Source organism: Dromaius novaehollandiae, chromosome 6 (assembly GCF_036370855.1).
Source record: "Dromaius novaehollandiae isolate bDroNov1 chromosome 6, bDroNov1.hap1, whole genome shotgun sequence".
Classification (NCBI taxonomy): Eukaryota; Metazoa; Chordata; class Aves; order Casuariiformes; family Dromaiidae; genus Dromaius; species Dromaius novaehollandiae.
In genome coordinates, this window is record NC_088103.1 from 19459950 (window position 1) to 19486802 (window position 26853).

Sequence of the window (26853 nt, forward strand, 5' to 3'; positions counted from 1 at the left end):
TAGGAGTGGCACAAATTGCCCTTCATTTTTCTGACAATGTATTCATCCTTGGCAGCAATGGTACAGTCTTAAAATCTACTTATATTTTGAGGTCATCCTGTCTGGCTTTATAGGATCTTTTGGAACAGAGCTCTGCAATTTTCCATCCTAAGACATCTGATAGCTACACTAAAAATAGCCCTGTGGCAGTTCCTCCGTTTAAGATATACCTACTAGTATGTGTCATGCTGATCATAGTTTAGAATCCTCTTGGACCCTCAAACTACTGCTGGTGCCTTAAAGACTGTAACAGAACAAGTCTCAGGGTGTTCTTTAAACTATCATCATTAATAAATTATGCTCCTAATAATCCACATTAGAACTGTATCTGTTTCTGCATATCAAGTGTATGCAATTTACAGCATTCTCTGACCACATGGAAGGGGATGCAAATCAATATGAGAGGAGGGCATGAAGAACAACTTAGCATTGTTTGCACAGCTGTGGTGTCATTTTTCCCCTTGCATTACATTTTCCAGTATTCCTGTCCCAACCAGTTAAAGAGCCAACGAGATTAACAAATGACTTCCAATGATTTATTAAGTGCCAATAGCTACAAGAGCTAGACAAAATCCAGGTTCTGTGAATATCCATACAGACAATTTAGAGAAATTTGGAGAACTAGACTCCCACTAAGATTTTCCACAGAAAATATCTCACTAGTTGGGCTACTAGGATGTACGATAGTAATTCATACCATAGCACATCAAGGCAGAGGTTAGTGACCCCATAGCACTTAGCAGCAATGAAGGCTGTTTGCAACAGGAATGTTTCCAGACAGGCTTTGTTTTACATTGTCCTTAAGATACATCAAATAGTTGCATTCTGTGTGCAAGCAGAATCAAAGATTATATCAAAAAGAATAAAAATGCTTGAAAAAGATTAAATGCGGCTTGATAACATACCTTAATTTCATTCTGAAGGAAGCTTTATGGTATCTTGTTTGCTATTCTGATTGAAACATCTATCTTCTACCAAGATTGAGGGAGTACAGTCAACAAGGCCTAAACTTCAGCCACCATTTTCTAGTTTGTTAATTGTTTGAAAAGACTTTCCTGCTTTCTCAGCTGATAAAATGAAGTTTCTGGAGTCAGTAATCTAATTTTTAAAAATCACTCTTCATTATTCTATCGCCTTCTGCAGCCTGCAGATATCAAGACAAAATATCCAGGTTAGCCACTTGATGTCTCAAGTCTTGCTTTTCTTTCCATGTATGTTTTTTAGCAATATAATTATTGCATAAATAAACTTCCCAGATGGGACTTACAGACAACAATGCACTGAGGTTCCAACTTGGAAAAGTCTAGCCCATTTCCTTCTTTCAAAGATACAATTGTAAGAACCTTCTTATTGGGGAAGCATAAAACCTAAAGTTACCTCAAAATATGAGCAAGAACCAGGCTAATCATATTAATCATAAGTTAAATCAACATGAAATGTAATATGCAGCAAATGTGAAAGGAGGAATGGAGTAGGTATGGTGAGGGGGAGACATCTGGAAAAGTGAGAGCAGGTCATTAACAGACAGACTCGTGTTTGATAGCATCTTCCCCTAAGGTGTAGAATGTCACTCCTCCACTGTGTGAACCTTTCTTTATTGCTTTCCAACTGTTGGCTTTAACCAGAGGTGGGGAAAAGTCACCAATGCATATGCTAATTTGATCAATTTTTTCTTTGTTTCCTTGATTCAGCATAAACATAACCAAGACAAAGTTAACAACTACATGCATTTAAGTACATCATTCATCTTTCCATTTTTCCATGCATTTCTTGCAAGTGTGATATGTAACAGCTAATATTACCTGGCTTTAATATGTCATTACTGAGAAGATCTATCAGATTTGAGACTAGGGATATGGAGAGAAAGAAAAGAGAAGAATAAGGAAGTAGCTAAAGCATTAAAATTAAGGTAGAAACTTTCTTTAACTTCAAATTTTACTCTACAATGTCTTTTGAGATACCAGATGATAAAATTCCCTGTCTCTCTCTACCCACTGAATTACCTGTAAAAGGATTCCTTCTGCAAATCCCTGAAAGTGTAGATATCTAGAAACAAGGAATGCAGCTGGACTGACAAAAAGGACTCTATCCTGGAAAGCCTATGAAAAAGAATCTGAAACCAACATGATCCTTCCATGCACTTGAAGCAATCCCATTTCTTGGATAAATAAACAAGAATAGGTGTACCGATTTGTATTGAGAAAGTGATTTATCTCTATATATGGCATTGGTGAGGTGAAATGGAATACTGAGTACAGCTGAAATCCATATTTTAATGAGACCAGCTGAAGTTTGGGGAGCTGGGTAGCAGGAGGGAAACACTGAAGAAATGAAAATAAAGTAGAAGAGAGCTTTTGAATTAATTTTTACTTAAAGATCTCAAAGTATTTAATCTAGCAAAATGAACAGTTAATGTGATTACAGTATAAAAGAATCTCCATAGAGAAAGTACTGTGTACTAAAAAAAGCTTTATACTAGTGAAGAAACAAAAATACCCCATGAAGAGGTAGCTAGTGGCTAAGGCTACTTTTAGTGCAGAGGGTGATTAACCACTGGAACCAACTACAAAGGAACGGTGGATGCCTTATCTGTTGCGGAGGTTTTTTTCTGATCAAGAAGATCTATTTAGATGAAGATACTGCAAAGATAATACAACACTTCGCAAAAATCAGTAGCCTGTGTACTAGTGTTGGTCAGAATAAACATTTTCATAGTCTCTTCCAGCTTTAAATTCTGTGAAAAGTTGGACCTTCCCTTTGAAGGTTTTGATTCACACTTCTATGCAAAATCCTATTATCCACTGAGGTATCTAGTAGCATGAAGTATATTTTTAATAAGGTTTCTACTTCACAGCAGTAGAAGGGAAAAAATATGAGTGCACACAATGAAACAGTTAAACACAGTGCTAAAATGCAAGCCTGAGGGAATTGAACCATATGCCAGCCATATCTGCAGGGGTGACTGGTCAACTAATTAGGTAAGCCTTTTTGTAGACAACTGACGTATATAACAAGGATTTTTTTTATTCCTTCCCAAGAAAAATACTGAATACAGTGAGAGTGAATAAGCCCACACATCAATAAAATATACTGGAAAACACTCACCAGAAAACAGAGCATCTAATCTTTGACCAATAACTCTTCCATGCCAGCGCAAAGCTACATATTACTCCAGACATTGGGCGAAAATATGTATTTGGGCTTGGAAATACTCAGGATCCCATCATGAAATCTCTTTACATGCTTAAAAGTTCCTCTCAAAGCAATTTAAGAGCCAAATGAGTGGCGAGAAAGCAGTATGTGTGAAGCCAAACTCTTGAATGCATAAGTTTGGGTACTGAAAGGCAAAATCTCTTTGTTTTCTGGGCACAATAGCTAGCATTCCCCACTTCTTCTGATCATTGTATTTTTCCAGTTGGTCATTTCTGACCTTGATTCCTCTATTTGTTTCAGAAAGATTGGCCAGGGCAAACCCAGACACATTCCAGGTCATATGCAAATCTATACTTTGTGCTTTTGATCCTTTTAAAACAGGACCAAGAACTGATCACTTCAGGACTTTTTGTTTGCTTGCTTTTTGCAGTATGCACCTTTTACTTTTTTATACCCTTCACCATAGGCTGTGTTTTCCAAACACTGTGGAAGTACTTCAGCAAAACTTGTCAAACCAAGTAATTCATATGGCTGAAAACATTTAAGAGACCAATTTATTTTTTCCCTCCTATTCCTCTGTATTACAAGCAACACAACAGTGAGGGAAAACATTACCCTGTTTTTTGCATCACATTTTTCTCCTAATCGTGATACTGCTGGGAAATATCTGCTCTATGTACTGCAGCTGAGAAGACTCCCCAGCTACACTGGCTCTTTTTCAAAAGAATTATTTGCAGCATTGTTGTAACCACACCTTCTAGTCACAGGAAAATTGACTTCTAGTGCCGTCTCCAAATTCCTCTCTTCTCCAGCTGCTATTCCTTTCCAGCAGCCACTATGCAATCCATATGGCATAGTGAGAGCTGATTAACAACAACCCTGAGCTGAATGAGACTGCCACAAAGCCACCCCAATTTACCCCAGTCCTGTCCAATCAGACTGTTATTAATGTACCCAGTAATCCATAACAGCATTTTACATATGCTACAGAGCATAGCTCTCAGATGACTTTTAGTCACAAGATATGAAATTGATTCAAAACTGGAACCCTCTTTGTGAAAGGTTTTATCCTCAAGGTGGATGGGAAAAATTAAACTATAAATGCACTTAATATCCTTATTCTCTGTCAAAAGCAGGTGTTGTAAGAGAGTTAAATAACTACAGTTCAAGGTGAAAAGGAGAATGGTGTACCTCATAGATCCCATCAACATCAAGCTACACAATATAATCATTTCTGATCTTAGCAACTGACCTATAGGACTACAATAATAGATACAATAGATGGATTGACATAGATACGAAGGGTCCAGTGGACTATCCAGCTGGGCCCTATTGTGCTGAGCATTGGTAAGGCACAGAACGGAAGACAGTCCCTGATATAAAGATCAAATGATCTAGCTAGAAAAGGGAGACAAAGGAAATGAAGAGCAACAGAAGTGAAGGGACCTTCCTAAGTCCCTTTCCTAAGTCTCCTTCCCTAGAGTAGTTCTGTTGCTTAAAGAGTAAGAATACACCTCTTCCCAACTCCCATCTACTGCCATAATCACAAGATGCATACCAGTACGTATTCTTCAAGATCCTGACTTTACTGTGTATCGATGCATTATTTAGAAGCAGAAAAACAGACAAACAGTTCAGAAGTGTAGTAAGAAATCAATGGATCACTGTTAATTTCCTTCCCAGTATCCATTGTTCTTTATGAGATGCTTCAACATGGTATTTATGGGAGCTCTCTAAGCAACAATGCAGCCCTTCTTAATTTGAGCAGTAACATGCTTTTCAAAGTTTCATTTCCAAGAAGATAAATACTTCAGCAGTTGAAATGTTTAAAAATTCTTAGTTTATTGAGCTCTTTTGGAAAAATGAAGAGATTGGCAGGCACAACAATGAAAACAAATTCTCCAAAGACGGGGAGAAGTTAGGGCACCGAACAGAGAATGGAAATATAGCTGCAACAAGAGTTCTGAAAACTCAGACTTCTAGAGAGTGCTCCTATAAGATCTCACATTTCCTTACAGAAAGTAATAAATTTAGAATTCTAACAACCATCTGAGGTAGGTGAAGACAGTCCTTTCCCATCAGGTTAGCTATGCAAGGTGCAAAGACAATAAACAATATTACCAAATCCTGACCTTTGCTGCAAAGCTATCTAATAAAATCAGGTCAAACATTTTCTGGTGTTGACATGAAACCCATTTGAAATAGCAGACTTTACAAACACATAATGATTTAAACATCTTGCAGAGCGCCAGCAGCATAGAGACAGCATCTATCATTCATCGAAGGTCCATTGTACATGGTGCTGACACCAGAAGTCAGTTCTTCACATCATATAGCTACTGATCTATAATCACACTGGTTTTGTTTTTTTGCTTATAAATGTAAGTAATTTGTATTTCTACAGCAAAATAAAAGGAAGCAAGAAATTTCTGCCTTCCTAGAGAAAGGACACATCAGCAAGTGCCAACAGGCAATTATGTAAGGACTGGACTACATTAGCAAATATTTTACAGTGTGTGTTTCATGGATTTGTAGAAATAGATGCAATATTTTTGGTCCAAATATTCAAATACAGGTATTCACTATAGCCATTTGCTACTGTAGCTAAAGTTTAAATTGATATTTTAAGAAAACTGAGTGGTCAGAACTCCACGTCACAAATGCCCATGCATTCATTTGGTACAATCGCACGGCTGTGTAGGTGCTGTGTACCAAACTGTTAGAATGATATGGTTTTCCCTTCACACTGGAAAACTGTGGTCCTATAGGAATAGGACTAAGGCTAGCAGTTTTCTGATTGGAAAAAATTGCCATGTTGCTGTCTATATAAGCTGCATTGGGATTTGGCCAATGGAGATATCTATCTATCTATCTATCTATCTATCTATCTATATATACACGGTTTACTATCCCACCAATACATAACCTTCATAGACATATAACCTCAAGAGACTGTTTCTTAAATTTAAAACAGTCCTCATTTTACTTGAATAACACATTTAAGTCATTCATTGATAGGAAAGGTGACCTTAGGTAAAAGCACAGTTCAGTGATGCCTCCCTAAAAAGATGACAGCATAGAGAAATATGAGGGATGACATGAAACACATGGTTTCAAAGAGATGAGGAGCCTGAACTCCACCTCTAAAGACCAAGTTTTGAAGAATCTGTATTTGAATTTTACAAATGAGTGTCCCTACACACATACACCAGGCTAAACTAACCCCCCTCATCTCAACATCTATGCAATTTAGCAATGTTTCAATTCTGCAGCTAAAATTTCAGGCTTCTGTAGCACTGAAAGACATGACTAGGAGATTTAGGCAGTGACTATTTTCAAAACTTTAGAAGACAACATGCAAAAAAATCCGCTCATGCCTGGAGTCATCTGAATAATGAATTTCCTTATGTATCCTCTAGATATCCCCAAGTTAAGAGACAAATAAAAGGGGTTTAACAACTTCTGAAAGAAGGTCTAGCTTGAGCTAAATCTCAAAATCTAACACAATGCATCAGAAATTGGATGAGCTGGTCAAAGATGATAATATGGAACAAATTTTTCCGCAGTAAAATATTTCTTAGCTGTCAAAATTAGAAATGGATTTTTTTCAGTCACATTTGTACCACACCCTTCTTCAGAGAATCTAGCCTAATTGTAAGGCACTGAAAATATGAAAAAAACCCATAGCCCATTACATTTATACGAAATTTTGTACTAGGGGAAAATGTGGAAGCTGCATTGACTGGTGAAAGATCATCAAAAGTCTTCCAGGGAATTAAATTACTGTCTATGCAGAGCAAGCAACGGAATCACTGGGCCTTAAGTAACCGCTGGTCAAAACAAACAACAGGAGGCACCATTCCAACATCTACTTTTTAAAGATGAAAACAAAAGAATTGGCAATGACTAATTATAATAATTCATACCTGCTAAAGTCTGAGTGATTCTCACTTTATCCTTTAGTCAGATACAGACTGAAGTAGATGCAGGCAAATTCAGGTATTTCAAGACGTACTGCTTCAAATCAGTGGAAAATATTTTGTAAATTTCTAGAGAAAGGAAATAATAATAATAATAAAAAAATCAATCCTGATAATGCACATTAAAATCTGGAAACTGTTTTGAATTTTTTATTTCCATGTATCTGTAAATTGCCTTCTGAAGCGTCAAGAAAGAAATGCTGGCATGCTGTCCTCTTAATTTATTTTTGTTATTTTTAGAATAATTGAGGCCAGCTGTTACCTAATGGTGACTAAAACATCTTTTTTTTCCTCTAAATCTTCTTTCTTGATCTTCTTTCTAAATCTTTCTTGATTTGTATTGTAAAAAGGTCAGACAGACATGATAATATATGTACGTGGAGAAAGTTTGTCAGAGTACATAGCTATAGTCTATTCAAAGATTTATAACACACACTACTTGAAAAACCTAGTTAACTGCAATCTATAATAAATCATTCCTTTATAATAATCATAAATACTTTAGGGGAAAACTAGTGAAAATTTATTAAGGACAGCATAGTCCAACACTATGGTAAAAAGAGTCAACTGCTCAAAGCAGTGTGTTTTTTAAAGAAAATCTGTTCCCTCCTTCAACTGTTTGAATATGCTATTAAGTTAACAGAATAGGCAGCAACAGAATTGATGTGCTTTTCAAAAGGCATTTTGAAGAGTTTTTTCATAAAGATTAATAAGGAAAATAAATAGCTGTGAGCACACACTTGTATGTAACCAGAGACATATATGTATATTCCTGTCACGGGAAAAATAACATAAAAATAAGATGTATTCTTCCACAGATGAAGAAAAATGAATCTAATCTATATCTGTGAATTATATTATTGGTATACTTATTAAAGATTTGAAAACAGCACAACAGAGCCATGAAATAAAGCAATCTTGGATGAATAAATTTCCAAAGTAAAACCTGGTAAGTTATTTCAATCTTAACTTTCTGTTAAGTTTTGTCATAACAATTTTTTCAGATGTATTAATTTTTCAAAAATTTTTTGCCAAGTCATTTCTTCAAATAAATTTTGCTCTGTAGATCATATAGAAGCAGTATATTACAAGGATTAGCCATTCATTACATACCACTGCTTTCATTGGCAGCGTAAATCACTGGGTATTTTTCTGAATACCTAGATGGATAGAAGTTCATATGAATATGCAGAATATAACAAAAAGTGTGTTTCAGTTCTGTTCTTTCCCAAGGCTTCTCAGCAGAAACTTCATGCGAATAATGGCTTATATCCAGCTGACAGAAAAATATGAAGTATCCTGAAAGGCCAGTCCAGGCAGACTGCTCCACACTGCACAAATGCCTCCCATGATCAGGTCTACATGAGTTAAAGTATGCCAAGCAAGCCAAAAGATTCCTACATTGATAAAGTTGCAGAAAACAACATAGCAGACAGTATTTAAATGAATCAGAGCAAATATGAAAATTAAACAAACTCAGCATTTTAGTGAAACAGCATATGAGCAATGACCTACTACATTTTATGTTTAGTTTCAGTCTGTACCATTTAAAAGAATGCATAATGGGACTAACATCTCTGAACTCATGAGCCAGATTATTGATTCACATCTAGCCTGTAACTGGTGGTAACTATATATTAGGTTCTCAGAGTTATGTGTTATCTTTTTGAGAAAGAAATTTTGAGACAAAGTCCCTAAAACCATTTTCCACACATGGATGCCTGGCCTTCTTAGAAGTATAATTACGGTGCACCAAAAGTAACAAGGATAAGCAAAGATGAGATACAGAGGAGAACAGCCTAGTTAGCATGGATCCCTTTAGGACCAAAGAGAGACACTGCTGTACTTTCTTTAGACACACAGAAGTATCCTGGCTGTGGAGGCAATAAATCTGATACCTTTAGTAATTTGTAAATTCATGTTTTTCAAACTCCCGTTCTGAGACAAAAACTGGCAGTTTTGCTCTGCTGTAAAATTATAACAAGCTTTTCAACTACATAGCAGTTTTTGCTTGGGATTTCAAAGCTGCCATTGTTCTTAAAAAAATCACTTGCAAATACAAATCTGGAAATACTTACACCAAATCTGTCATAGTAAATAAATAAGTAAAGCAACTCTCATCTAAAGAGAAGTGGAAGACCAAGGGGGATCAAGAGGAAAAATATGTTCTGTGGTGTCTTGTATTGAAATTCACTATAAATACTTAAAATACGGTAACACAAAAAGGCAAAGCTTAGGGTTGTTAAAGAAATGCTTTATCAAGCTTGTAAAACATAATTTCTTAACCCAAATGTATATAGGAATAAAGTGTAGAGTTAAATAACTGTTTCATATACTAGTAAGCACTGTAAGGCTTGACCTCTCATGCAGGTATATTTGCGAAAGTAAATCTTCAGCAGTTTTAACAACCAAAGCTATGCATGGTGGTTTGCAGAGCAGACACTGGATTCATTCCAGGAGATGGAAGCACTCCAGGTAAAGTCAGGATGCTAGGAGCAATTATGGCAAACCCAGAGCCTTCCTCTTGTTAGAAGAAAGAGTGGCTTATTAGTCCTGGAAATCTGTCACAACCAGCCAGTGGAGAAAAAAGGGAGCTGGAGCTATTCCAGGTAAGACGCAGCAAAATGGTTTGCAAGCAAAGCACTCACCATAAGCTAGGATTTTTTTAAATCTAAACTATATCTCACAGAAAAAAAAATATCCACTTCAAATCTAGCCTATACTTACCTTGCAGCAGAGGAGAAGTTGGACAGTAACAGCAGAGCTTTAAATGAAAAATGTTTAAAGTGCAAAGCTTGTAATAAATTATTAGCTTACACTTGGAACATTAGGACCTGAGCAGATACTTAAAAACCACAAACATACACATGGCCAAACAAACCCAAATTACTGCAGAGATCCAAAGCCACTGTTGAAAGTTTTGGTTTTCATTACCTTCACTCAGCAATCAGTTTAGCTTGCAAGGGCATCAAGTTTAGATTAAACTGTTTAATTAGCTGACTGTAACAGATATAGCTGGTCCTAGGAAGAATAGGAAATGCATTATATTTGTTTTCCACAAGTATTCCACAGACAAACAGTGAGTGGGCTTAAGGTTTTAAACATATCACAACCAAAATGACGAGGTGCCAAAAGGCAGCCAGGTTCTTTAAAGTCACTGCTTTGCAGTGTTGTTTCTCACTCTTAACAGGAGTGCAACTTTACAATGCTGTCTAAACAGTGTGGAAAGAAAGGAATAACTTAAACCAAGGCTTTTACAGTTCTCCAGTAGTGTGTGTCACTCACACCACAGCCACTCTTAATCCCAGTTCCAATAAACAGTGAAAACTATTCCCCTAAAGTCCATGTTGCAAAGCAGGGTAACGGAAATGGTTCAAGAGACTGTCTTTCTCAGAGGCCCTGGGGAATGCCAGGATCTTTAGCAGCCAAGTCAGCTCATTAGAAAAAAGCAGAAACTAGCTCAAAGGTAAACACTACCAGGGAATAAAGGAGAATTACTCTTAATGTGTCCAGATTTTAGTCAGCCCTCTACAGATGAGGAAATTCAACGGGACAAATAAATTTCAGAAGTGGACTAGTTGTCTGGGATTTTTCACAGAAAAATGTTCTTTTTTCAGAGCAAAAGGGGAGATATGTCTTTGCGTCCCAAACGGAGAACATTTTTTCAACTGGGAGAATGTATTTCCAGAGTACCCATTGTTAAAGCACACTCCTCAAATTATTGCTATGTGGTTCAGTGGTTGGAGTAAGAAATTCTAGGTCACAGCTTTGGCTAGCTCTGCCTGCCATGGGTTCACTTTTATCCACGGTCAAGTTTTTTAGTTGCTCTGAATTTATATACCCCCAGAGCTGGTTTAATTACACCTTTCAAATGGGTGTGAACTCATCCTTATTTAATATGAGTAAAATACTTAGCAATTCTAGAGCAATTTTCAGTGGAGGATCATTACAGAAAAACATTATTTCTATAACCTGAAGAGATTATGATGATTTAGGGACATTTTCTTCTTCTCTTGCTGGTTAAAACTTGGTCCACATGACAGATAAAATCCTGATGTGACAGCTGTTTGGTATCTCGTATCAAATAACACATAGTCTTGATTCCATTCCAAGCAAATAAGTAATTATCAAAACTAAATCAGGTCACTATTCATGAAACCTTTTGGATGCCACACAAAAAGGATAAATAGGCTACATAATGGAAGAGACTAAAACAGAAGTATGGGTAATGACAAACTATACAGGGTATCACAACTTGAGAATGTTTTGTGATTGTTGAAATGCCAGTATGACAAGCATTCACACAATATTCTGTGCCCTGCGGAAACACAGGAATCCTACCATTTTGAAACTCTTACTAACAGTAATGCTCAGTTGAGAGCCTCCTTTCATACCTCCACAGAGGAGAAACATAACATTAAAAAGCTACGTAACTAGAAAAAAACCCACACGCACACAAGAGGGAGAACAGCTATAATCCATCCTAGATCGACGAGGGGAGAAAAGGCAGGAATTTGCCGTCAGTCCCAGAACCAGCACAGAAAAAGTAGTAGTACACTTCATTTTCTCTCAAGAGCAAGGGGAAAACCGAGAGTAACAATCAACTTCATGTTCTGCACTCAGCTGGGAACACCTAGACGACATCTGTATCACCATTTTAGCCCAGACCAGGAATAGTCCTTTCGTAAATCTTGTGACTGCTCTCCCTTGCCCTGTTTTTGTTCACATCTCAGAACGCGCATGCGCGCTCTAAACACAGTTCTGTGCTAAAACGTGCTCTGACTGCTAAGGGGCAGTCAGTCTAGGTGGCAAGACTAGATCTTGTCATAAGGAGAAAAACATTGAACTGTGCAGAGTGTGGGTGCCAGGTCCCTTGTTCTTCCTTTACAAATTCACTACTATCAGGCCACAGGACTTGCTAACTAATGTAGATATAACCCTATACACTGCCCACCACTTGGGTTGGACTCCAAACAGACTTTCAAAACAAAGCATCCAAAATGTTACAGGCCAAGAGAGGGAACAGAGAGTTTACTGATAAGGAAGAATTCAGTAAGGGAAAGTGGGTGATTAAAGAAGCAGGTCAAAAAGAGAGAGGCCTTTTCCCCCAATCTCTGGGAATTGCTACAAGCCAAGAAAATAAGTTCAAGAAACCCAAGCAGGATGTATGACTCTTTCAATTTCTACTGAATTATAAATTGAATGGTTTTCAAGCTTTCAATGGAATATGCAGGTACCACAGAGCCATAATAGTCAGATTAAAAATGCATTATGGATTCCAAGGAGACTAAGCTATATCTCTGGGTAACTCAGTGGAATTTATTAGTCCTTGCAGATTGGCTGCTATTATTATCAAAAGCAGTTATTCATTTTAAAAGTGTGACTGTCAATTTAAAAATGTCCCAATGTAACCTAAGCCCCCTGCCTACAGGCCTACAGACTCCAAGCTATCCAGAAAACAGATCTTTAGGGGGTATATCATGAATTATTTATTTCTTGGCTTTCTAGAGCCATTCTTGGTGAAAGAATTACAGTCATGTAACTATGATGGTGGAAAGAACAAGAGAATCTTTGAAGTGCAGAAACACTATGAGATACAGGTTTTTTAAAATAGAGTGCTGAACCAAACCTGAACCCAGTTCAAGCTATCCAACTAGAAGTGAAACTGAATCATTATTTTGGAAGTATTTCTGCAAATTGCTCCTCCAGCTGACACTCCAGTCACAGCTAACCACAAATCAAAACCAAACCACTACATTTTACTGGGGATACTAATTGTCATTGTCAGTTCCTGTCAAAAGATTCTTTTGTATTATAATTACAGCAATATTGGCAGCACCATCTTATTTACAGATCATCCCCTCTGGGAAAAAGTTTAAAAGGAAGTTAAGCTGAAGATATTACTTCTAATATGTTGTTATATTCTTTACTAAATATATATAAGTTTAAGCCAAATGAAACTTCTCAGTAGCATTCAGTTTGCCAAGAGACACTGAATATTTTTTTGCTTATACACAAAAAATGCAATACAGATAAGCCTTCCCTAGCTGCGTGAATCCTCTTATCTCACCTGAAGACATCTGGCAAGGTAGGAAAATGGATGCAGGATACTGACATCTTCATTCAAGTCACTGATGACCTAGAAAGAATCTGACTGAAAAACATGACCCCTTCTTGTGCTGTACTTCAGTGCGGAAGTTACCATTTGTTTTCTGCACTTTGCTATATTTTAATATAAATATATTCAAAATGCACATGTTCACACTGGATGCGAAATGAATGGCATGTTACACCAGCAATGAACCAGAACACTGGAACTTTTTCCACAGAAGCTACAATTATTCAAAACCCCTCTGGCTCTCACCCACAAAGGACAACCCCCTGCACCTCTACTTTCTCACTGGAAAAACAGAAGTTGCATCTGTTTCGTTGGAAGTAATCTGTGCTGGACAGTGTTCTAATTCTCAAAAGAGTGGATAATAACATATTCTTAACAATGTTTTTAAGCAATTTTTAATTAATTCTCCTTTCCTCTGAACCCAAGAAAAGAGAGGTGAATAGAGACAATTTAAAAGCAGTTGAGCACTCACTCTCCACTCAAAATACATTAGTGACTAAACAGAAACAAACTACAAATACAGAGAAAAAGTTCAATAATTACTTTATACTCTCATGTATGCCAGAACTGGTAGTAAACAAATTTCAAATTCCACAGCATTTTTTTTTTGGGCATGTAACTGAAAGCCTTTCCCTTTTTGGAGAACCACTCATTCATTAAACTCTTTGATGAGGGATAGGAAAAATATTTTTGGTGCACACAATACATAACTTTGCCATTAGTTAGGCTGGAATTTGGCACTGGTAGGGACGTGTAGTATCTTTGACATTATCAGTGTGGCATTAGTGCTGGTAAGCTACAGCCACTTTCCTGGAAAATGTTTGATCTAGAGGCATAAAAGGTAACCAGTGTAGAGGGAAGCCACTATAAAAAGATGTAAAAGGTAGTTTTCTACATCTATCCTTTATGTTTTTACAGCATAAAAAAATGTAAGACCTTTTGCTATGTTCTGCAAAATTAATATTAGGATTATACTGGGATATCCATCAGTATCCCAATGTCCTTATTCCTATTTAGTGTAGCAATTCAGTTTTGACATGCTTTTAAGCAATATCTCTGAAAGCATAAATGGGAATGAGTGTTTTTTCCTCAGAGGTTTACACTGTCAGAGATACTGTGGCAGAAATGGTGAGGTGGACATATGTTGGCTGGAGAATGTATTTCTTCAGCTACACAGTTATGTACATGCTCTGTAGCTGATCCTGGCTTACATTTTCGTCTGAGACAACCAGGGGAAAAGATACAGTGCAATTAATATTAAAAGCAAGGAAAAAAACTCCAAACTTTTCTACTAGTTTGTCAAGGAATACATCGTCTATTCATCGGCTCCTCACATTTCCTAGCAAATATGACATTCCTTAAGGCAGAAACACAGAAAAGTTAATTCTGGAGCAATTACACTTTTGCAGACTTTCTCAGCTTTCATTTTTGCTTTTCCTTCAACAAGTTATTAGTGTTAGTGATATGCTTGGCTAATCCCATCCTCAGAGGAGCAGGTAGTGCATGGCACAGCTATGTTTAAGCTAGAGACACTAGTAGGCTTGCTTAGACCTTTATACCAGATGAAGTTACTCACCTAACTAAATGGGAGAGGGTCAGGTCACTACTTCTGGACGGGTACCAGTCTTAGCAGGTGCATTGCAAGGGTTTTGCAGTAATGGCTAGGTCAACAGAGAGAGTAAAAACAGTGGTGCAGGTTAGTAGGGATGAAAAAATCTCCAGAAGAATATCGTTCAAAACATTCAAGTTTTACACAAAAAGAGCAAGGTATATTTTTCCTTAAAGACTGAGTACCCATATCATTCTGGTTCCTTTATTTACTGTAATCCCCACTATGACTCCACCTTTCATATTAAGGCTTGTATTGAAGAAATGACAAAAACATGTGTTGCTAGAAGTTCATCTTTTGCCTTTAGTTGAATTAAGCAGGACTAATGTAAATATGAATTTCATCAGCTACAAGAAACTGTAGACTGAGAACTCTGTTTGTACACAAGCTTTGGAATAGCACTTTTTTCCTTGTGGATCTTTTCTTTTTTCCTGGTGAGTGATTGCACTGTAGTGCTTTTACTAACAATACATATACATGAGAAAAAGAATAACATTCAGCAATTGTATTATTTTAACTGAAAAAACAGCCTGGCTTAAAAATGAAGATGACAGATTTTAACAATTTTAAGTAGGAGCTTTATTGTTCCATCAGCATAGCTAACTTACGTAGTATCACATAAGTAATCCTTATGTATCTACTACTTATGTAGTACCACCATGATTTTTATCCATAACTAATAAATGTACATATATTAAAGGTTTTATACTGGAGTAACTTAGTCTATTTTTATGCATGCACAGCATAACTGTTCTCATAATATCACACATCAGAACTGACAGAGTAAATCTGATCCAACAACTGTAAACCAGATATCTGTTATAAAAGCTGATGACTTTTACATCCTTGATGAGATAGTACTAGGCGGCAGCTTCTGCCTGTCCAGAGCTGTAAATGGAACAGTACTTACTGGTCACCCCATTGGCTGCATCAGGCAACTGAAAACCAGATGACACATAAGACAAGGCCCGGATGATCCCTGAGATTTTCCTAAGCATATGAGGTGTGCTGACTGAGGCAAAAAGTAAGACCGCATGTGAGACAAAGGTCCAAATTTTGGGACATGAAAAGAATATATTTTCTTCAGGCATCTGCGGTTCATTCCCGTTATGTAAATAATTGCCTAAAACCTCTTTGGAGAGTTTCCAGTTCCTATACAAATAATATGTCAACTAGAAGTAACCAGGAAACAAACTTTCCTGGAACACTAAATAAGAGAAATGTCCGCTCTGGAATCAGCATAGCCTTGTAACTCCGAATGAAGAAGCAGCATATACTCCAGCGAATGAATGAAATACCAGTTCTGTCATCCAACCTAATGGAAAGTTGAGATAATGCAGAAAAAGTGAAACCATAGATAATTCTGGGTATGTACAGAAGGCATTAAGAAGAAAGTCAGTGAGTGCAATGTTGAAGCAGGAGGGCTCTGTGACAGCTGTGGCACAAACAAGTTCACATACCATGGATGAAGCGCTACTTCCAGACCTAAGCTGATTTAAGAACATCCAGTACTTCCACAAAACGCAGCTTCCAATCCCATCCTCATCCATTCTTTTCACAGGTCCCACTAATCTCCAGTAGCTCTTCTCATCTCTTATTATCCACTGTTGACCTGTACCATCCACTAATTAACCTTTTCCACTAATTAACCTTTCTTTTATCTTAATCTCTGTCACTCTCTTCTCCCTTCAGCCATTGTTCTAATTTATCTCCTTGAAGCCTCACTCTACATAAGCATGCAAACACAGCGAGCTTATACCTATTGGCAGAAAAAATCTGGTTGCCCTCCCATGAGAACATAGAGAAAAAGCGGCAAACAATCAGGCTCCGTATCTGGCTCCTGGAGCTTGCTGTAGAATGGATTTAATGGCACCCCAGTTAAACAGAGAAAAGCAGATGAGCAGAGATGCCATATACAGTAAAGGCACACCCAAAAAGTACAAATGAAACCCTGCACACATTTCAAAATCAATTAAAGAGTCATCCCTTCCCTCCTCAGGCAGCTATGTCAGTATTTTTATTGCATGCTTTAACACCCATATATTTAAGGGGCTCCAAAGGCAGCACAGACCTTCTTCATTTGGTAGCCATTTACAAAGCGCTGAGGACATTTAAGAAATGCCCTTAGTGAATGATCTCCTACAGCATAAGTTAGGTTAGAGAAATTCCCCAGTGACAGTAACTCACAGGGCTCTCCCGACTCACCTGCTGTTTCTGTGGCTGGTGATGCCACCATGAGCAGCAGTTTCAAGGCAGACACTTCCAGAGGGGTAAGGCTGCATCTGTTCCTGGTTCTCCTCTGCCTAAGCTCTGCTGCTGTGCTTCTTTGCTCTGTCCTTTTCCTTCCCCACACTCTCTCAGATTCCTGGGTCAAACAAGAGAAAGAATAGGGTAAAAGGGCTAAGATGCCTCAGCTACTGTTTTGGCCATCGATGCTGAACTGTTAAATCGCTACTAGAGACAAGAATACACTACCTTTTAAAAAGGAATAAATAAAACACTTCAGAAGCCAGGGCTACAGCTAAAACATCTACATGAAGGTTTGCAAAATGATGCAAATCCAAACCAGTCTGTCTCATAAAACTACTTGCATCCATTGCGGTTTTCTTACAATTACTAAGCAATGTACTGACACCTTAACATCAACCAAGTGGGGAGGCCCCAAGACTTGAAACCATAAACTGACCTCTCAGACTGTCAGGTACCAGGTGTGAAACCCCTGTGCTCCAAGAGGTTCTATTATGCAAATTCCCTACTTTGCAGTTTGAGACTCAGTCTTACAGGCACTGTGCTCTGCACACAGCAAATCGTTAATGCATACAGGATATGTTTACTAAAATTCTACATATGAATGAGCTAGAAATGAAGAGAAAACCAACTGCTATAAAGCATATCACCCACTGTCTCAGCTGCTTCTGCCAGAGCGGATATCTGCTGCTGTCTAATAATGATTAGTATAGTACACTGAGTTTGACTGTATGACAGTTACATTGACCAGTAAGTACCTAAAGGGAAAGAGTATTTTGCTGCAGTGCAGCACATTTCATCTCCTCACACGCAGACAGCTCATGGTGGCGGTGGTGATCACTGTGGCATGGAAAGGAGAACTGAGATCACAATGTGAACAGTGTACAAGGAAAGTCACCTGCAAGTCCCTGCAATTAGAAACCAGGTTGTTTTGCTATCCATGTGGCACTTCAGAAACATACGCTGCATCCTGTAGTTAAATAGAGTAATGCACATTTAAAAATGGTTTCAGAGCTAAAGTCAACATACCAGCCAGAGGGGACAGAAATGACATTTCTAGAAGGTTTCACAGACAATACAGTGGAACAGGTGGGCCTATACTGATAATGTATTTGAGCGTATCAGGCTACTTTTGAGAATTTCTAAAGCCAGAACTAGAGAAAGATATTTCAAGTCTATACTCCCTAGGCATTGTTGGTCCAATAAAGAATGGCAGACTTCAAGCAAGATCACAGGATGTCACTGTCATGCTGTCTCTCCCAGCATGTGAGACCAAACTAGGGAGTTTTCCTTTCCACTTGGTCCCTTCAGTAAATCTATCTTTGTGACAAATTAGCTATCCACCTAACTCCTCTCCTCAAAGGAGAAGAGAGAGTTCTGTGGCAGCTGCCTTAATTCCTCAATCTATTCACCCATTTCCAGAACTTTTCATGTCAAAAGTATAAGAGGAAGAGTAGTTATAAGTCACTTCTGCTTAGAGGAAGAAAACAGGAATTTTGACTCTTGTACTTGAACGCTAGGTTGCAAATGAGCCCTTAGATACCTGCAAAAAACACAATGTGATATACATAGATGTGTGCATTTCCTAGCCTCACTTTCACAAACTTTGGTTTATGCTGTGTTTCATTTTTTGCCAGTAGAGCTGCTGTATCTACATAGCAAGCCTATAACTATCATGTCCAGAACTCAGAAATGCTACATATAGATGTAGTTTTACAATTTACAACTCTGGTGGAAATGCCTTCTCATAATTTGAATAGTATTTACATGCCATTTCCATAGCATAGGTAAATTATTTTATAGTAAGATAAGAACCTCTGCTATGGCATATGAAAACCATTTGCTTGGAATATTCTAGCTGCATTGCAGCAAAATGGCCTGCTACATTATGTTTATCCAGATTACATAAACCCGAGAATCCAGCGGTGGGTTCAAGTTACCCGGTTTCTCTAGTCTCATTGGTAGTTTTGGGTATTCCTGCTACTCTCATTTTGGAACTCCATCTAATCTAGAAGTAGACCAAGAAGACAGCAATTCAGACCAAGAACTCTTTGAAAGTATAAGAATCCTGACAATGGAATATTTTCTATTACAACGCATTCATTTTTAAAGTATGGAGTACCAAAAAAATCAAACACGGAGGACACTGCAGTTCAAAGGCTGACATCATCTAAAGGTCTGAACACTGAAAGCAAGGACATGACTACATTTGATTATTGAAAGGACAAGTCCTGGCAGGAACTGCAAATGATGCTATATTGTTCCTTGCTCTTGCAAAGATTCCCTGGGAAGAGAGCAACCACAAGAGTGTCACTAAGGTGACAGGCTGCATGAGTAGTTGGAAAGTCATTTTGAATAAATCAGATAGTTACCTGCTATTTAGGGAATAGGACTGGAATGAAGACCTTCAATCCTATCTCTGTTTGCCACTAACTTGTTTCAAAACTTCTATTATTCAAGTCATTTAAGCCATTCGGATCATTTAAAATTTCATGTTACGATTGCAGTTATTTTTTGACTTCATTGTCTCTACTCATGAGCAAGACCAGGAAGATAAATAATTAACTGTTTCAGCACTATAGGGCTGATGAATAATCCATATAGCTGATGTTGCTGTTATTCCACCCAAACAGAGTCAATAGGAACTGTGCACACACGCTGAAGACATTATGTTGGACTGTCTCATTGGATGCTTTTGTCTCAAAGATTTCAGGGGACAACAAACTCAATTGACCTGATGACTTTTTTCTCTACTATGATGTATCTGCTAAACTGACAATCTGAAGCAATCTCCTCCTCACTGATCTATGACTTCTAGAGGAGAAAAAAAGAGGGGACATATGATGAAAAAATCCCTATCTTGAATATAACTGGACAGATGCAAACATGCTAGCAGCATTTTGCTAAGCTAAGTGCAGTACTGGTCAGAAAGAAAAGAAAAAGCAGAAAGAAAGAGAGAAAAACTGCCTTGAAACTATTTTCCAGAAGAAAATGCAGCAGAAGACCAGGATGACAATAGGATCTCTGAAAGAGGGAGTGCTCTTTGGTTAAGTTATTCATAGCTGAGGCATATACAGTCTTTCCCTTTCTATCTAAGCTAAGCAAAGAATCTATTCAACTTACTCATTTCTCTCTGTGGTTACCAGGGCCACCAGATAGTAGCTAGCAGGGCTACTATCAAGGGGAAATTACAACTGAAGAAACTTCAATGTTCGAATCCGTCTGGTGGAATGAATGGGATCCCTACTAACACCTCGGAGGGTTGGAGCGCCTCTCAATATAGCTGCTATAATAAATATTCTGCAATTTTCCCTTCCCTTGACCCATTGCAATCTGTACAGTGTTGTGTAACTAAAGCAATCCAACCAACCAACCAACTAGCACCAGGGCAATATTCAGTTTGGAAAAAAGTATCAAAACATACCCAAACCACTTCTTGTGAAACATCGTATCACCTCAGTCACTCTATATTTTACATCTATTACTGCAAAAGCCCTGTTATCTTATCTGCCTGTTCAGAACTCCCATTCACTTCACAGCATTTTTCTAAACAGAAAGAACAGTAGAGCTGTTAATAAAAAACCCCCTGACCTTTTTAAAAAATTATCAAGAGGGAAGTGATAAAAATGGCAACTGTCTTTAAGCAAGCAATTAGCATGTCCACAAAAACAGAGTCCAAAACAACAAAACAAGTAGTTTCAGCTTAGCTCCTCCTCCTGGACTTTCTACCGTATCCTGACCTTACCATCACCATCTGCCAGAAAGGCAAGCTCCTGAGATGTGTCTGTATTTTTTGTTCTTTTTCCATTTACTGCCAGGCTCCAGAAAAATCCTCATCCATAATTTATTAAGTCACTATGCCTGGTTCCCATTTTTCTCTGTTTAATACCTCATACAACTACATCAGATTGGGGTGCAAATTGATTTATTTTTTCTGTTAGCAAGCTCTATGCTGCAGACAGGTATAGCGGCACTGTCTACTGGTGTAGTTTGTTCCTTCCCATGTTGATATGCATATATTTAGCTGTTCTCAAAGTGCTTTTAAACCAAGAGAGCTTATAAATGAGCAAAATGCATTCACACCGCAAGGATTTTTCTCATTTTAAAGATACTAGCACTATTACAGGAGTTCAGTTTGCTCTCAGTTGTTCCAAACTCTTCCTTGCTCTAAAGTTCTGAAAGTTTACAATCTTCATCTTCACTTGAATTCCTGTAAGCAGATTTCTACTGCTGCAGTTAACTACCTTCTCTCTAAAGCGAAATACATCCATCTTTTGTGTTTGAAGCTGATAACTTAATAGTGTTTTCTACTGTGCATACACTGACCTGCATTTTCTATTGCTTGTAATGGTGCCTTTTCAGAACAGTGATTTTTCTTCAGTCTTAGCAGAGTATGTATGGCTCATAACTGTAAACCTGGATGCCAACTTTGGTGTTTCAAAGGTCAGATGTTTTTTAGTTATCCATGTAAGGAAGGCGTTATTTTTAAGATCATACTGGAAAGACACATTAATTTTTAGCCTCCTGTAACTCACAAAACAGCAACCGGAGTTTTGCTCAGGTTTTTAATAGTTACCTCCTATGAGTTCCTTTGGCTTTAAAAAGAAAACTCCTAGTTTCATTGTTACAGTGTTTGTACCAAATGGCTACCCTACTACAATCTTAACTCGGCACAGGGAAGGCAGCAGGGGAGAGTTTATGAACTGTAATTACCAGCTTTCCCACTCAGGCTCTTTACTAAAAGAAGAATCATTCATCATCATCTTTTGTGCTACCGACTCCTTAAAAGGCCTACTCAGCTATCACTCCAGTGTATCCCACTGCAGCAAGGCTCCCCAAGAGCCTGAGCCCAGGATACCTAGATGGATTTCAAAGGGAACATCGTGCGGCTTGCCTGCCTTATTTGGGAAACCCGAACTCTGCAAGGCTTGGCACAACCTCAGTAACCAAACAAGCTTTCGTAAACCTGGAGCTCTGACAGAGATATAATGAGAAGAGACCTCATATTATGAATTCCTCGCGCTGGCAAGTAAAGGGAGCGAGGGCGGGTGAGACACCAAGTGAAACTTGTGCAGTTAAAAACAACCTGAAGCAGACTGGCAAGAAGCCTTCGAAAAGGCTCAGTGCGTGTTTTGTATAAAATCTTCTTCAGGAAAAAGGAAAAGGAAGCCCTGGGAGCGAGCAAGCAGGCCAGCCAGCGTAACACACACACACACACACGCACACACACACACACACACGCACACACACGCCTGGGCACACCCCGGCCCCCCGCCAGTGGCCTGGCGGTGGACACGCACCCGGCCAGCAACACTGGGCTGTACGCACCCATGCCCACGCACACGGACGTACACGCGCGCGCACACACACGCACACAGCCAATGGCCTGCCCGCGTCCCCGCGAAGGGGCTCGGAGCCGCGGAGGCGGCGGCGCCCCCCCATTGGCTGGCCGGCTCATGCATATTCAAATACGGCCTGGGGGCGCGCGGCGGCCGCCCCCAGCACCGCCCCTCGGCCCCCACGCGGGCGGGCGGGCGGCCTATGGCGGCGCGGCGCCGCGGCCGGAGGGCCCGCGGGCTCCTCCCCGCCGGTGCCTGCGGGAGTGGGAATAAAGACAGATAGCGGGCAGGCACCAGCCGGGAGGGGAGGGAAGCGCAAAAAGTTTCCTGCGAAGTTCGCGGGCGGCGGCAGCGATGCCTGTGCTGCGCGGTGCGCTGGGGCTGGGCGGGCTCCGCTCGCCTTAGGGAGGGCAGGCGAGAGCCGAGCGGGGGCCGCGCGGGCGGCGGGGAGTCCCGACCCGGCAGCGAGCCCGTCCTCTCCGCGGCAGGGCCCGGCGGAAGCCGGCGGCGAGGAGAAAACATCCCAGGCAGAGACGGAAAAGCGCGGCCGGCCGGAGCGGAGGGAGGGGGCGCAGGCACCGCAGCGACACCCGCTGCCGGCAGAGCTCGGGGGAAAGATGAGCTTGCTGTCAGCCATAGACACCAGCGCTGCTTCTGTCTACCAGCCCGCCCAGCTCCTCAACTGGGTCTATCTGTCGCTGCAAGACACGCACCAGGCCAGCGCCTTCGATGCCTTCCGCCCCGAGCCCTCCTCGTCCCAGCACCCCGACCTCAACTACACCAAGAGCACCCCGGAGCTGGGCTCCTCGCTCAGCTCCAGCTATCTCAACAGCTTCTTCCAGCTCCAGCGCAGCGAGGTGAGTGCGCGGCCCGCCGCGCAGCACCCCCCGCCGCGGGGCGCCCGGCCCCGCTCCCCGGCGCCGCGCCGCCCGCTCGCCCCCACCGAGCCCCAACCGCCATGATGCTTTGGGAGCCTCCCGGCTCCCCCGCAGCCGCAGCTTGCCTCCGGGGGCTGGCGGAACCCGCGGCGGGACGGGGGACCTCGGCTCCCCGCGGCGCTCTCGCCCTCCCCGCTGCTGTGTGGCGAGCTTACGCTGAGGCGAGAGGCTCCCGGCCGTGGATGCAGTCCCCGGTCAGCGCAGGGTCCGCCGCCGACCCGGCGCCTCTTCCGACTTGGAGCCTTCCGCTCGCCGGGGGAGCGCGCGCGGCCGTTAGCGCCGTTGGCGGCGCGAGCGCCGTTCCGTTAGCGGCGCGGGCACCGCTGCCGTTGGGCGCCGCCGCCAGGGCCGGGGCCGGGGCCGGGGCGAGGCGCCGCCGCGGGACCGGCATTGGCGAAGCCGCCCTCCTCCCCCTCCACCTCCTCCTCCTCCCGCCGCCGGCGAGCGGGCGAGGGGCGCCTCTGTTGACAATCTGGTAAATGGTTTACCCTGATTTTGGTGGCGCGGCCGTCCTGGGACGCGGTCGGGGGTGGCGGCAGAAGTAGCCGCGGTACCATGAGGCGGGAGACCCAAGAGGCGCTACGGCTGTAATAAAAAACACAGCGAAACAAAAACACCACAGACAGGCGTGTTAGATGTTAAGTGATATTAAAAAAAAACCTTAGATATAAAAGATAATGATACTAGAAAAGACATTTTAATATTTTTCGAGCGGAAGGGCTAAAAGGCACTGTGTTGCCTAACGAGAAGAGATCAAAGGCTGGCATTGTTTAAAAAGGAGAGGTAGCAGGAGGAACGTGACAAAAATATTGATTGAAAAATTTTGCACACGTTTCATAATGCAAGAACAAGACTAAATGAAACCAAAAGGAAGGAAACGCAGAACTATAGAGTATGCAAAGCCAATTCACTGTGGAACTCCCTGTCACAGGAAGTTGTTGAGGTCAAGCACTTCTGCCTTGGAGGGACTTTACGTGCACAGAAATCCTGCGGGGCGGCACACCTCCCACTTCACCGCTCCAGCTGCTCAGAAAAGATCCCACAACATCATTTCTCCCTGCTGGGAAGCTCTGGCTTCTTGTCCTAGGCATTTGATGTTGGCTACATTTGGAGAGGGGCTACTCAGTTAGATGGACTATGCATCTGACCCGCTGCGGCAGTTCCTGCAGAATGACATTTCAGGTTCCTCCTAGTGCCATTTAACTTGAAGCATACATTTTAAAGGTATTCTCCATCAAAATACATATTTTTCTTTTATCAGTAATGGTAGAGAATTGTTAATTAACAACACATTGGTTTCCCTAACTGTTGTGGTGTAACTACTAATAAAGAAGAGCCACCAGTTTTTTTTTTTTAAACATATATATACACACATTGTTTTTTCTTAATAGGAAATCTTCCTTCTTAAGACTTTTGCAAAACAAACTTAGTCTCAAAACATCCTCTGTTTTTGAAAGTATATAATTCAAAATCCATTCAGTCTGATCTACCCAGCCTTACTGAACAGAGCATAATATACCAAGTTTAAAAATATGCAGACTTAAAAAGCACATCGATTTTGCTGAAAGGCCAACAGGCAGTGAAATTCAAACCTCCAGCTGCGTACCTGTTCATTACAAATTGTGATTTTGCCACTGCACACTTGACTTGCAAGCTTTGTGGTTTCCAGGTAGCGATAAGAATCCAGGATTTTGGCCTACATGGATTCTTTCCAGATTGAGACTAGATTGCTCTGTTTGGGTCTGGGTTTAGTAAAGTCAGAATACATTCCACTTGGCGTGGGTCCTTTTTCTTCTTGGGAGAAAAGAAAAAACAACTAAATGGAGGATGCATCCAGGAGGCCTTTGGCATAGTCTCTGAGAAACAATTTTTTTTTTCCCCTTAATGTTTCTCTCGAGTTCACTTTCTGCTTCTACAATAGCACTTACAAGCAGGGGCTAATCTTTTGTCACACACTCTTCCTTTCTACTTGGTTCACATTTCTTTCTAATTTTTCCTTGTGCTCCCAAACTATTTTCTCCTTCTTTCTTCTGGAAAATTGTTTCCCTTGGTACAGTAGGCCTTCCCCAGACTGCTGCTTTAACTAGATATTCAGACCTCTGAGCGGTGAGCCCATTCTCAGCCACCCCACTCAAGGTGCTTGTTTCTGATGCGATCAGTTACCTTAGCTGCATTTCTGTGTAGGTTCTTATCATCTTATGAGGTATATGGGTGCAACTTTATATTACTCTTATTAACTTTGTTACAATTTCCTGAAGCATATTTGTCACAACCAACAGGAATACCAGTGCTATAGAAAGTCTAAAGCATTCATTAGTCAAGAGGAACTAAAAAGTCATTTGATTCTGTACAGATATTTTAATATTTCTTAAAGATCAAGCTTGTTAGCAATTTGTTCAAGTTCATTTTCCAGCCTGTGACAGCAGTAGCAGCGAGTATGTGACTGGTCAGAGGCACCTTTCTACATTTCCGAACTTTTTATGTACTACATACTGACTAAGAGTTTGCACTTATGAAGGGGAATGCAAAAACAAGAAAGGGGGCTCTGCCATCTCATATGACATGAGAATGCATTTGCCCCACTGGATGTACTCTGAGGAAAGTAGGGAGCCGTCCGTTTAGTTCCCCTGGCTTACTCTGACTGCTAAAACAGAAACTTTCATTCAAGGGTTTAGGTGTTAGAGATACTGCTGCTCAGAAAAAGTTCTGTCAGTATATTAGATGCTCTGTTCTTTCTAGAAACTAGATTGCTTTTTGGCAGGAGTCACCCAAGAGAGTTTCCTGCAGTGTCATGCTCTTAATTCTTGAAATTCTAACATCTGTTTATTTGCAGATGCCATTCAGTATACACTAAATATTTGGACGGTGCAAAATTATTTTGGGGAGCAATTGTGCTGCATGCTGCTTTTGCATCAAGTGGGTTTATGCTATCTTTGGAACACACATAGCTTTCCACAGTTAAACTGTTGACTGTTTTCTACACAGTGCTTGCTTTGGTTGGCATTTTTTCCTCACGGTTTTGTCCTGGGTTGGCTTAGCTTGGAGCTGAGCTGTGACAATGATTGACACATAGCTATACACAATATTTGGAAAGTGACCTAATGAGAGGCCAAAATAGCAACAGATTGAGAAATGATAGAATCATAGGGTGTAAAATAATCATGCGTCCTGTATGGTGCTTTGCAATTGAAAATTTCTGGAGGAGATTGCTTGGAATAGGAGACAGCACTTGTGAAAAGTTGCTATTATACAGGGTTTGCTAGTCTGCATGGTAGTGCCTGCGTATGTGACTTGCATGCTGACCAAAGGAGCTGGACAGAAAAAGAAATACCAGCACCCACAAATAGTCTTGCACTTAACCAAGATTTTTGTCCTCCAGACTTTTTCCACTACAATGGACGCCTTCTAAATAAACATGATGAACACAGCT

The 26853-nt window shown here is 40.4% G+C and overlaps 2 protein-coding genes across 4 annotated transcripts in view; one reads left to right on the plus strand and one right to left on the minus strand.

The window, feature by feature from the left end:
* ANXA11 (annexin A11) overlaps positions 1-23772 on the minus strand; it is a 74987-nt gene extending 51215 nt beyond the window's left edge. Inside the window, exons 1-5 of one of the 3 annotated variants that reach the window (XM_064513802.1) lie at positions 23579-23772; positions 17105-17264; positions 15810-15911; positions 14867-14951; positions 7119-7241 (exon numbers count right to left, since the gene is read on the minus strand). The gene's annotated coding sequence lies outside the window, so the exon portion shown is untranslated. The remainder of the gene's footprint in view (positions 1-7118; positions 7242-14866; positions 14952-15809; positions 15912-17104; positions 17265-23578) is intronic. The other 2 variants (XM_064513805.1, XM_064513806.1) reach the window with 2 other exon arrangements.
* ZCCHC24 (zinc finger CCHC-type containing 24) overlaps positions 22662-26853 on the plus strand; it is a 124530-nt gene continuing 120338 nt past the window's right edge. The window contains exon 1 of the mRNA XM_026116781.2: positions 22662-23342. Coding sequence (XP_025972566.1) covers positions 23103-23342 — 240 coding nt within the window. The 5' untranslated portion in view covers positions 22662-23102. The remainder of the gene's footprint in view (positions 23343-26853) is intronic.